At 38.5% G+C, this 13,836-nt stretch overlaps 1 protein-coding gene across 1 annotated transcript in view; it reads left to right on the top strand.

Moving 5' to 3' along the window:
• Dmd (dystrophin) overlaps positions 1-13,836 on the top strand; it is a 1,772,476-nt gene that overhangs the window by 127,676 nt on the left and 1,630,964 nt on the right. Inside the window, exon 3 of the mRNA XM_052170230.1 lies at positions 13,245-13,363. Coding sequence (XP_052026190.1) covers positions 13,245-13,363 — 119 coding nt within the window. The remainder of the gene's footprint in view (positions 1-13,244; positions 13,364-13,836) is intronic.

The raw sequence follows: 13,836 nt of genomic DNA on the forward strand, positions 1-13,836 counted from the left end.
TACTTCACTCAAATCTTCTCTCATAGCACACTGTAACATGAACACTCTCCTTCACTCCTATCCTCTTCAAATCACTGTTAGAGTATCTGTTTTCTGAAAGACTTACACTAACTTTCTCAAGCCTCTAGTACTTAAGACACGTGAGATTGAAGGCAAACTAGTTCCCCCTAACCTTATCCACAGGACTCATTAAAGTTGTAACAACCTCAAATCTGAGAGAGATAAGCTGCCTCTCACCTAGATATTTAAAAAAAAATAAAAGGGAACAAATATCAGAAGAACTCAGTATGGGATAATATTAAGTCATTTCTTTTGCTAATCACTTTTGACTATTAATGAAAGATTCAAGTAGAAGACAGAGCAATATGAAAAAACAAAATAAAAATCCATCTCGCATAATATAATCAAAGGTAGATAAAGGTACTCCATGGGTAGATAGAAAAGTCTATTAGGGACCTCACACTACTGCTCTGCCTCTGAGAATAGAAAACAGTAACTGTGAGAATAATATGTATGTTTTATACCGTAGTTACACCTATGTGGTTGTGTGAATTGATTCAGACTGTTAATATTTGTCAACAACTCCATGCCTCTGCCCAAGGAATTTGGCTGTTTGGGGGGTAGTTAATGGAGATAGTGGTTTGCCTGAAAAACATAAATCAGCCTTACTGCATCCTCTAGGAATGCTGAATACAGGATATCCTTTGCCCAATAACAAGCTTTCATATTACATTAGACAGAGTCCTTATATTTAGGATATTCTCAAGAAAAAAAATTGGGGGCCCCCTTTTGGATCATAGAAGTATCTGGAGTTGCCTAATTGATGAGAGAGAGAGACAGACAGAGAGACAGAGAGACAAAGAGACAGAGAGACAGAAAGACAGAGACAGAGACGGACAGAGAGACAGAGAGACAGAGACAGAGAAGGAAGACTCATTAGGACTTAGAATTGGGTAATATTATAGTTGTTTGAAGTTATATGATTATATAAACCAAGATGCAAGCCAAGTCACAAGACATCCAAGGTGGTATCAAAGCAGATGATTACATTTTGCTCATAGTGAACCCAGCTCCCTGATAATGTGAAACCATCACCTATCAGGCACAGGTCTCTGTGGGATCTTACCTATTAAAGAGAGACATTTAGAGTTTGGGGTTATTTTTGTTGATTTTGTTTGTTTGTTTTAAGACAGAGACTTTTGATAGATCATATGGATAAAGGTAAAAACATTTTTATGGCCTTAATGGCTCAGTGTATAGGGACCCTATAAGCAAAATAAATAAACAGAAGTAATTCATTGTCTTTGCTCAGAAGTGCAGAGTAACTATATTCATTTTTCAGGATTGCAAATAGCTCCTAGGTAGAGGGCAATAAGAGAACTATCATTTAATTCTATTAAAAACATTACTAGGCCTCTTTCATATTGAACATTGAGGTAGTATCAGGATAAAGTATACAAAAAGTTGTCCAGTAGTCTCTCTGTCTCCACACAGAGAACAATTTTCACCAAGAATGCCCCTTCTTTAGCATCCTGGATCAGATTTCACCATGACCAGACTGAGGTCAGTTTAATATGAGTCTGTTCTTTAAGCTATTAGTAAAGTTTGAAGTTTCTTCACTGGTCTATGGTTGCTGAACAGTTAAACTGACTTCCTAGGGTCTAAATCCAGAGGTAGTTCTGAGGAAACTGTCTTTGTTAGTGAGAAGAACATAAAATTAACCTTCTGTGCTATGACAAAGGAAGAGTGTAGGCAGCTTACCAGTTAAGTTTTCTATCACCTTAAGGTTTGGCCTGATTTGTGATCTGATGAGTTTTGTGATCTCCAAGAGATATTCCAGATGAGAAGCACAATGACCCAGAACATGACTCAGCCTTGGGTTCTTGACTAGGTTCATTTTTTGGCAGTTAAAGAATGATAAGACAAATTTCATGTACAATATGCAGCAGCAGAGATATCTCAAAACTAGCAAACCGACAATAGTTTAAGAAAAGGTATTTCCTGGGGATGAGAACCACATTCCTGCATGAAGGACACAGAGAAAATGGCCCTCTGCAAAGCTCAGGGGAAAGTCAGAAAGCTGGGAACTCAGTCACATCTCATGGGCTGGCTTTTGATAGCACCTAAGAGGTTTCCTACCCTTATTTTGGGTTGGTTAGTTTTAAAACAAGTGGGATGGTTGATTGAGTAGTGTCTGTTCTAGATAATTCCTGTCTGGCCTTTAACTTATGGAATCATTTCATAAGCAGATTGCTTCCTGACTGGAAACAATGACAGGTATTTTGAACTCTTAGTCTTTTATTTCAAGTTAGGAGGGTGACAGAGTAGCCATTTTGTGTGATTTCCACATTTATTACCTTGTCTTGCTTTCTCTACCTATCTGTGTATCTACAGGGGCCTCTATAATACTTAGTCTCTCAGACCAAACTTGGGGGATACTTCTACGACATTTATGGTCTTGAGAATACTGACTGCTCTAACTGCTTCCACCTGACCAAAGGTAGATTTTTAGAGGTTCAATAATCAGGGTCCCTAAATGTCTGTTGACCTTAGAGGTCTTGATAAATCTTAACTGATGACATGGATATAGAACAGGATTCAACAATGAGACTACACTTACGCCCTAGTCATGGCCTCTCTCCCTGTCTGCCTGCCTACCAGGGAGTCTGTCTAAATCCTAATCTCTCAGTTTGGGACTTTTCCTACTCCATCTCCTCTCTAAATCCTCACATATCTCCTCTATGTTCCACTCACAATTTCCTATCTTTTCTTAATTTTTCAGCTGTTTTTTAACTACTATACTCAGCCTGTTGCCCAACCAGGATTAAACATAAATTGCTATCATGTAAGCTGAGAGCATCAAGTTAATAGTAGAAAGAAAAAACTATTTATTTCATATAGCCACATTTGGAATAGGGAAGAAGAGGTGCTGGACTGCTCCTGTCAAACTTGGGTTCCTAAGTTGATAGTAAGATTTAAAAAGAGAGCCATGGATATAGACATATAAATAGGAGTGCTGTTCAAAATGTGCTCCAATTCTCCACGGAGAATTTTTGTTTTATTCAACCTATAAGGTGTCTTAACTTATTGTTAGGATTTTATGAAATCTCATTCAGGTAATCAAGTTCACCTTTGTTTAGGTAATTATTCCTAGGGAAATTCCTATTTGTTGAAGCCTATTCTTTTAATAGTTGGATTTTCAAAATGTACAGGAAGATCTTTTTAGAGCATTTTCATTTCATCCAGGCCTGTTATACATTTATTGCTCCCACATGTACTTGGTAATTTTATCATCTCATAGAGAATAAAGAACCCATGAGATCCTACATCTTTATAGAAAATTGATTCTACCCTCTAATCACCATCAACCCTCAATAGGTCTTTGCTACATACTAGAACATTTGATCCATTCCCAATATACACTGCAGAATTCACAGTTTGATATTGTACAGGTACTGTCCCTGAGAAGGCAGCCAACCACCATCAATTGTCAATATGTCTTGTCAACTGACTGGAATTTTTATTCCCCCCTACCCCCGTAAGACTCTGAACTATTATAGAGTTGACATTGTGCAGGTACTGCTCCTAAAAAGGCAATTCATGGGTGTACTGATCTAGTTGAATCCTAATCTCATTGATATGTTTCAGTCTTCCTTGACCTCTGTAAGTTACAATTTTTCTAACCCCTCGTTTAGTGCAAGGGTGAGTTCATGGAATTAAAAAGCCTGTATATGGTAAAAAGAAATAGCCAACCCTTTGAAGTGGAAGTCCACAGAGTTATAGAAAAGTCTGTCCAGAAACTCATGCAGTAAGAATTAGTATCTAGAGTATAAATGAGGTCATTTTAAACAGTGTAGTTTGGTTAGTTGTGATTTCTTTCCCTAGCAATCAAAATAGCTTTCCCGTGTTAGTCAACAGGACACCTAGCAAATCTGAACCATTATTTGCCGTTCCTGAGAGGTGATCATGTTCATGATTGTGAGATTTTATTAGAGCTAAAAATAATGTGGTAACCATTTTCAGCAAGTTTTTGCTTAGTAAAATGAGTGACCAAGTAGATATCACTGAAATACTATGAGTAAATCATTCTATCTAATACATTTAGAGAGAAATGTTTGTTTACAGAAGTCCCATTTTACCTGTTACTCACCAAGAATCAGGGATTTCAATTGTCTGGTACACAATATAAGACTGGAGTAGGTCATCCTGCTATGAAGGGGAAAATGTACAGTCTTATATTCAAAATCAGACTTTATTTCAGATTCTTTCCTATTGATGATGATGACTGAATTGCAGAGGAACTGAAAACAAGGCCTTCCTCAGTTCAAAGATTGGGGTCCTTCATGTTTAGAACTAGTAACACTCTTTTGGCCTATCTTGCAACACTGAGGAAAATATATATCTTAAGAGTACACTTTATGTACAAGTTTTCATTCCAGGACTCTGGGAACTAACATAATATTTATTTACTATTTATTTCTACCTAGAAAGGAACCATCAGAATTCATGTCATGGAATAAAGCTTTGCTCTTTTTATTCAATACCTCTGCCTCTGTTTTCTCTATTTTAGCTTGCTGCCTTTGTACTTCTATAGTTTAAAGACAACAAGTGCCTGTACTTAATAGGCCAGGGGTCAAATCTGAGTTCAAAATGATAATATTTTGTAATTTACTTCCAAAATCACAAGTATAATGAGTAAATTATCTGTCTAGAAGAAGGATTCTTTCTTGAAGGAAGGTATCTGTTATAGCATACTTCTGTATGACCACTGTAAAGCATTATAAACTGGCAGTAGGGTTTTTATTAGACTCCAGCAGTTGTCAGTTACTGACCATTCTGTCTGACAAATTATTTGAATTTTGTCTTTGTAATGTATAAGACAAAGTTAACCGTAATCTCATTATTTAGAAGCTCAGTGATTAAATGTCCGCTGATTTTGAATGTTGTGATTGAGATACAAATTTTCAATGAAATCAAGTTTAAATAATTCAATAACAACTCTTTCACTTGGGAGCTTAGCTACTCAAAGGATCATATCCTATCTGATTCTATGATGACTTCAGTTAATTAGTACAAGTTTGTTGACCGGTGAATACTAAAGTCCACATGTTTCTTGTGAAGCACGTGTAGCATTCCCTGATATACTTCTTGACACTTGAGTTATTTTTATTGGCAGAGACAAAGGCATATAATCTTTGTGAGGATTAAAAGTTGTAGCATGTAACTGCCTGTGTCTAGACATTCCTTGTCAGTTTCCACAAGTAGAGTTATCACTTTCTTCGCTCCTTTCTTTCCCCTTTCTTCCTCTGTCCTTCCTTCCTTCCTTTAAATTTGCCTTTTGTATGTAGCAAAACAGTTATCTCTCAAATCTAGCAAAAAATCTCTTCCTGTGAAAATATGTAAAAATTAGAACATGTCCAAAAATGAATCATTCTTCTTGAATACAATGTCTCAGATGTTAATATTCACAGAGGAATTTATAAATTCCCTCCTAGACCCATTATCCAAGATATATTATCTAAGTCAAGTCCTTAATTGACAGTAAAGTTCATTAGTTCACTATGTTTTAGATCTCACAGAGGAAAGCCATTACTTTAATCACATGTCAATGCAGGCCCATGAAAATAGCTACTGGTCCTTTAAAATCACTCTTATTTTAGGTTAACATGCAAGTAGCAAGAGAGAATGAAAGTGCTAAGGAATATATTTTCCAAATTAGGAAAAAAAAGTAAGCCCTTATTCAAGTACAGAAGTACAAATACCAATGGAAGTTTTAAATGAAAAGTGAATAATTTTGAGTTTGTCTTCAAGGAGATCACTGAGGAGAATTGTCTTCTTGAGTAGAAGGTTTATTAGACCACCTATTAACAGCAAAGGAAAGGAGACTGACAGATATACAATAGCCTGGTGGGGTTTCTAAAGAAAATTAAGGCCCATTAGGACATTTTCAGACATCTCAGAGGAAGATGAAAGGTGTTACAGCATGATACCTGAAATGATATCTCTGATTGTGCAGCAGGCCACAGGGGAGGATAATTCTGAGGAAGGAAATTGGGGCTCTGAAGATGTGGGAGATTTAGGGAGGAGCATATCTAGTTGAGATTTGCCCATCAAATAGGTAAATGGGGGAATACATGGCCCCTAGTTAACCGTTGATGTCCTTGATATTTTGGAGTCTAGCAACCTCACTTGGGGAAATGTGAAGTACATGTACACCATGAGTCTCTAAGGTATTTACAGATGCACAGGCATGTGTCTTAGGAGGCATGCCGAAAGCTATGAGGCTAGTAAGAGGATATAATGCTAATGTAGGAACTGAGGCTTGAGCATCAGTTAGGTCTGGATTCTAAAAAAAGGAACAGTAATTTATATAAACTGAACCCAGGGAAGAGGAGTCCATGTTTTACCATTATGAAAATGGAAGAAATCCAATCATAACTAGATTAAAATGTCTAATATTTTTATTACAATCTCCTCTTCTCTGCATATACATCTCTGATTCTCCTCTGAAAAAATTCAGAGGTGGTATGCAATGTGAAAGAGATAAAATGCATAGACAATGTTGCAGAGCAAAGTTGTATATTCCTAAGGGATAAGTAATGTTGCATATTCCTAAGGGAAAAGAGTAAGAATTGGAAAAAAAGACATTTGAAGGATTTGAAGGGAAACACTCTTGAAGATGAGTGTACACATTGGCCAGAAAAAAAAAACATTGTGAAGTCCTGCATGTTTTGAATAGGTTTTACAGTATTTCTAACATCTCTGTGAGGGAATGTCTTGGGTGGGGTCTCACATTTCTGTTCTATGATGAGATGAAAAGGCCCATTTAAGTTTATAGTTTCCTTACAAAATGTTGCTTGCTTGATTTCTTTTAAATTTCCTGGAAGATTACAATGTTGGTGTCTACCCAGGCCCAGTGTTAGATTCAGAGTGCACCCTCTTGACCTGTAATAATATTCCTTATCTTCATTTCCTGGGTTTGATAACTGATTAACTTTATTATCTGATTAACTGATGAGGAAAGAAAGGTAAATCCTTATGAGAAAATATAGTAGAGAAAAGAATTAGTAACTCTAAGGATATTTGAAATAGAGACATCTGTCTTCAAGGCTCAAGGACTATTGCTGAGAACATTTTAAAAGATTTTAAGCACCAATAACTGGGGAAGATGAAAGTGAAATAACATCTTCCAGACATGACAGTGACAGTTTTCATAAATTCCCCCTAGCTTTGGTGGCATGCATAAAGCCTGCATAATATTAATCCAGTTAATATTCCAGTATGCACTGGGAAAGAGGCTCAGGGGTTTCCACCTCTAACTGACAAATTAATGACAGTTAGTGGCTTCAAGGGAAGTGTGGTGGTTAGAATGAGAGGAAACCATATACTCTTATATGTGAATGCTTAGTCACTTGCACTTAATACAACTATTTGGGAAAAAATAAGTGGGTGTGGCCTTGTTGGATGTTTTTACCATATGAAAAAGAAAGCACTAGCTTTGTGATATAACTGAACTTCTTTAGAACGTCTCCCTTATCCCAGCTTTAGAATAGGATCAAACATATACTAATATGTATTATATATTTTCCTTTCCTACAGACTGGAGATATATGTGTAAATTCTTTACTATATATCCAACATTTCTTGCCTCTTATTACATCGCTGGCTAGTTTTATTAATTGTATTAATATCATTAATTATTTTCCCATTTACATGATATAAGAACACCTCTTTAAAAACCAAGATTAGAAAGGAATTAATGGCAACTTAATATTATGGATGAAGAAATCACTGCATTTATCATTACTTTCTTACCCCTTTCTCCTTCTCATCTTGTTACTATATTAGTCTTATGATAATAACATTCTCAATGAATCTCTTATGAAAAGATAGGTATTTTTGGGCTGAGTATGCTAGTTCATTTTATATCATTTGAGGAAAGGGAACTTCAATAGAGAAAATATTTCATCAAATTGGCCTGGCAAACTTATGTGGCATTTTCTTGATTGATTCTTGATTTCTTGACTATGAGGAGGGGTCAGTCTCACTGTAGGTGATACTACTACTGGCCTATTTGTCTTGAATGTGTTAGCAATAAGAAAACAGGCTGGTATATAACAAGGAGCAAGCCATTTAACAGCTCTCCCTCATAGTCTCTGCATCAAGCTCCTGCCCCTAGGTTTCTACCCTGTCCTACACTGACTTCCTTCCATTGATAGACTATGGTATGGAAATATAAGCAAAATGAACCCTTTCCTCTCCAAGTTTTATTTGGTCATGGTATTTTATCACAGCAATAGAAACTACAACAAAGACACTGTAAATTAACAAACTGTTATGCTTGTTACTCAAGTATGGATAGCATTAGAACAAAATGATAGATTATATTTTCAAACAATATTTGCTGACAAAATTGAATGTGTTAGCAAACTTTGTGTCATACCCTGTACCTTGATAAGTTGAGTTTAGTCACCTATCCTCAATAAGGTCATTAAAACATCCAAATTAACAGTAAAAACCAGAAGAGACTTATTCAATGTGGCCACATTGGGAAGAAGGCTAAAGAGATACATCAACTTTCTAAAGTCTCTACTGTATATATGATAACACCTTGATATGAGACTAAAATTTAAAGAGAGGGCCAGAGATATTCACATCTAGCATTTGTGCTCACGATGTGACTTCTACCCACCATAAACTGATTCATCACTGTCTGATAGTCTTATCTAGCAAGGTTGTTTGAAGGTTGTTAAAATTATCCCTTTGTCTGGAGTCTTTTCCTTCACTCAGCATGAAATTTCTGTGAAAAATTTCATTCCTTTAATGTCTGTTGTTTCACTATTGTGATAGATTAATAGACACAAGTGTCTCTTAAGTATACTCTCATTTTTGTTAGGTCTGATATAGAAGGAACCAACTCTGAATGCCCTACTCAACTACAATTTCTTATGAAGGATAATCAAGGTTATATTTGTTATTTCTAATTATTATTACTTTCTCTGAGATGTGACTGGTATATTTTAATATGCCAATGTCTTTGGTTATCCTGAAGGACTTTCCTTAGTTACGGGGTAGGGTATAAAAGCACCATTAGGAGGCTTGGGGTCTAACAGGTATTCTTTCCTCTATGATGTAATAATGCAATAGTATTGTCACTTGCACAACTTTGTGAGTGCTATGGCCACAGATAGGTTGAAGTAATCCACAACCTTAAGTTTTGCCTTGATCTAGTGAAATATATCTGTGGAGGTATCCAGTCTTCTTTATCCTTGTCTATGAGACAGGGCAAAAAGGAAATTTGACTTCAGTGCTTGAACATAGTTCTGCCCATACCATCCCTGTGTCTGGCTCCCAAATATTGTGAAACCCAAATCTCTCCCTTGTCATGGATCCACCCAAACTTCCTCCCTTGTCTCTATCTCCCTCCCTAGTCTCCACCCACCAGACTTGTCTCTATCTCCTTCCCTTGTGTCCACCCACCTGAACTCCCTCCTTTGTCCCTCCCTCCCTCCCTTGTCTCCACCCACCTGATCTCTCTCCCTTGTCTCTATCTCCCTCCCTTGTGTCCACCCACCTGAACTCCCTCCTTTGTTCCTCCATCCTTCGTCTCCACCCACCTGAACTCTCCCTTGTCTCTACCTCCTTCCTTCCCTCCCTCCCTCACTTGTGTCCACCTACTTGAACTCTCTACTTTGTCTCTATTTCCCTCTTGTCTCTACCCACCTGAACTCTCTCCCTTGTCTCTATCTCCCTCCCTCCCTCCCTTGTGTCCACCCACCCGAACTCCCTTTGTTCCTCCCTCCTTCGTCTCCACCCACCTGAACTCTCCCTTGTCTCTACCTCCTTCCTTCCCTCCCTCTCTCCCTTGTGTCCACCTACTTGAACTCTCTACTTTGTCTCTATCTCCCTCCCTCCCTCCCTTGTGTCCACTCACCCAAACTCCCTCCCTTGTCTCTATCTCCCTCCCTTGTGTCCACCCACCCGAATTCCCTTCTTTGTCCCTCCCTCCCTCCCTTGTCTCTACCCACCCAAACTCTATCCCTTGTCTGTAACCACCCAAACTTGTTCCTTTGTCTCTACCCACCCAATGTCCCTCTCTTGCCATATACCCACTTCCCCTCCCCCTTTCTTGTCCCCCCTTTAGTGAGTCAAAAGAAACATTTATTTTCAAATCACAAATCAGTTTATTTTAACATCAATATAATTTTAATTAATTTGGGGGAGACTGGGGTATTCCCAGCATTGAGATAGCCATCAATTGGCTATCACTTGGCATTGAGATAGCCATCTAGTGGCTATCTGCCTCGACCGGAGGAGTGGTGGTCGTAGCGACTGCTTCGCTTCCAGTTGGTTCCTCCTTGACGACGGGTTTCTCGGTCGCCTCCTCGGCTGCCTCCTCAGCCACTGCTGTCTCCTCGATGGCTGGAGCAGCTACTGCTGGTGCTGCTGCCACTTCTGGCACTTCTGGCGCTGCTGGTGCTGCTGCCTCCTCTGCAGCTGCCGCTGCCGCCACTGCTGGTACTTCTGGCGCTGCTGGTACTTCTGGCGCTGCTGCCGCTGCCGCTGCCGCTGCTGCGGGTGGTTCTTCCAGCACGACTGGTTTCTCGACCAGGGGAGAATCTTTGCTCTTCTTGGCAACAGGGGGAGCCACTTCCCCAGCATCCTTCTTTGCCTTTTGGGCACCGCGTTTCCCGCGCTTGTTAGTCTTCGCGGCCTGTAATGATAAGACACAAGAGAGTTAGTTCAAGATAAGCAAGTAAAGGGGACTTTGTCAAAAAGGAGATTTAGGCTAGGCCAGGGAAAGCTAGTCACTTTAGGCAAGAGTAAATCAAAGGGGAGAGCTCTGGTAGGGTGGGTCATCTTACCTTTCCACAAAGAATGCTTGGAGGGTACAGTTTGTAAGCTGCCTTGGTCTTAATAGGCATCACAGGCTTTGCCTTCTCCTGCGCATCAGTGGATGAAGTGGGAACATCCATTTCCGACACCGTATCCTTAGATTTCTTGGTAACTTTGACCATCAAACGCCTCAAGCTGTTGCCACCTCGAGAGATCCGCAGCAACTGCCAGAGCAGCGAAGGCCGCGCCCCTAAAGCGTGGTTCGTCACTAGGGTCTCAGCCAATAGCAGGCGAGCACGCGCTCAGGCGTCATAAACCATGGCTATGATGCGCTGGAATGCCTCGTGAAGGAGGAGGCTACAGCGGAATGTACCACTTCTGACATTCACGGGGAGGGAGAGTTGGATATTAAGAAGGAAAAGAGAGTCTAGTTTTAGAAGGAGGCTTCCCCTTCAACAACCCCAACACAACTTTTCCCTGTCATCCTTCTTCATATATCCAATTTAGTTATGATAGAAAACACAATAGGGCTTTTGCTTCTCCGAGTTATTCCCTAAATTTCTCCCTGCTCAATGGTTTGGTTTAGTCCAATATGTCTTCCTTAATTTTTGCCTAGTAACCTGAAAGTCTTCCCTAAAATAATTCCCAATTAACATTGACATATTTAAATATCAGGAGCTATGTTAATCATCTACCAATGTGATAGCAAACATCTAGTTTCCCACCAGAAAGCTACTCACAGCTACTCACAGGGCATTTTTTTCTGCCTACCCCACCTTCTTACACAGACTTCCCATGTCTTCCAGGGACAAGCTTGGTGATTATACAACAGTACCCCCCCTCCTATACTTCTTTTTCTACATCCCATCATATCTAGCTTAGGTACAAAAGCCTAGCCTTGCTGCCTGTATCTTGTTGTAGCTACCTCGAGGATTGGGGTCCAAATATATCCCCCCACCTAGTCCCACCATTAAGTTGTATAGCCAACACTGAGGTTCCCACTAGGACTGTTCCTATCCACATCTACCCACAAGACCCTTTCCAGCATCTACACTACACTTCATACAGACTTCCTGGTTGCTCCTGCATGCTGTAGCCTGTTGAGTATGTACGACTGTGCCGGCATCAGCCCAATCCATACCCAGTCTCCTCATGTCTTCTTACCATGTCTAGCCTGTTCTATATTTCCCACACTACCGGATACTTTTTTTATACAATTTAGCAGATTTAACCTAAGTACTACAAGCAATTCCCAGTCCTAGTTTCCACACTACATTGGCTTTTAATAGTGAGTTTGGGCTTCAATATGATCCCCAATTCAGTTTCAGCCAACTCTGAATACCTCTCTCTGGGATATAGTCAACATCCTGACTCATACCAGGTATTAATTACCCCAGGTATGCATGTACATCAACCCGCAGGACAACCATCACTTTTCAGTAGGCCTCTGCTAGGGGTGGAGGCTCTTTTGGCACTGTCCCATCTATTCTGTAATATTAATAGACTCTGTCTTTTGAAGATCTTCTGCAGGTAACCATTCCTACAATCAGGGTTCATGAGTGTAGGAGTCTTATTATGTTGAGAAAACAAAATGATTGGTATTTTGATAGGGATACTCTAGCAGAAGTTCAGTGAAGAAATAGGATATATCGTTAAGAAATCATGAGTTACCTGTAAATGGCTCATATTCCAAGATTTAAAAATGTGATATAATTTAATGAATAATAAAATATAATAATTTCCTACTTATTTATTTTATGGATTTAGTTCTGACTTTATTCTGGTATAACTTAGACTATTTGTACATCATTTGACATGTGAAATGTCAATGTTCAGAGTAAAAAATGTTATTTATTTAAATTAAAATGTTTTTGAGGAACAATGCTAGTTATTGTCCTATTGCTGTGAGGAGACACTGTGACCAAGATAATTTATAAAAAAATCCTTTAAGTGTAGGTTTGTCCACAGTTTCAAATTACTCATACATGTTATTCTTAGAGGTGAAATTGGGTGTTGTGATGTGGTAAAAGCCAGACAGTCATGCTGCTGGAGAGGTAACTAAGAGCTCATATCTGATCTGTAAATTTCAAGCAAGAGAAAGAGACCAAGGCTGGCATGTGATTTTGAAGCCTCAAAGGCCACTCCCACTGACAAAATTCCTCCAAAATCTACTCAACATCTATTATAACAATATAACCTTCCTAATCCTCCCTAAATAGTTTCACTTACTCAGGAATAAGCACTCAAAGATATGAGTTTATAGGAACCTTTCTCATCACCACAGGTAATAAGAATCACAGTTAATTCTTATGGATTTGAGGTATTAAAAGCATCTCAGTTCAGAATTAGAATGAATTTTATAGTTCATTGGGGATTAATTTATATTTTTGTGTATATGTTTGTTGCAGGCCAGACCTGTTTGATTGGAATAGTGTGGTTTCACAGCAGTCAGCCACCCAAAGACTGGAACATGCCTTCAACATTGCAAAATGTCAGTTAGGCATAGAAAAACTTCTTGACCCTGAAGGTGAGTAGATTTCTAGACTGCCTTAATTTTTACTATAGTTTATCTTTATTTGTTGTTTGTTGTCCCATACAGACATCACATTTCCATATAGTAAACACAAAATTAAAAAAATATGCAGAATGAGGCTTTATCTCAAAAGTAACAAAATATAGAAGCCATGTAATGATATTTTTCTGTGTTTTAATAATATAAAAAATGCTATTGTCTATCCTAGACTATAAGTTGACATATAAATGTCATTTTCAATGTAAAAAAATTTAAAACTGAAGTGTGAAACTTTGTGAGGGCAAAAAAGGAAACAATAACAAAGTTTTGACATGGAATGTACCTCACGGATAGTGCATAGCATATCAGAGAGCATTGATTCCAAATAATTACATATATATATATATATATATATATATATATATATATATATATATATATACACTGCTTTTGTTATAGTGGGGAGGTCCTCATTTTGAAGGTTATTC

The sequence above is a fragment of the Apodemus sylvaticus genome, chromosome X (genome assembly GCF_947179515.1).
Source record: "Apodemus sylvaticus chromosome X, mApoSyl1.1, whole genome shotgun sequence".
Classification (NCBI taxonomy): Eukaryota; Metazoa; Chordata; class Mammalia; order Rodentia; family Muridae; genus Apodemus; species Apodemus sylvaticus.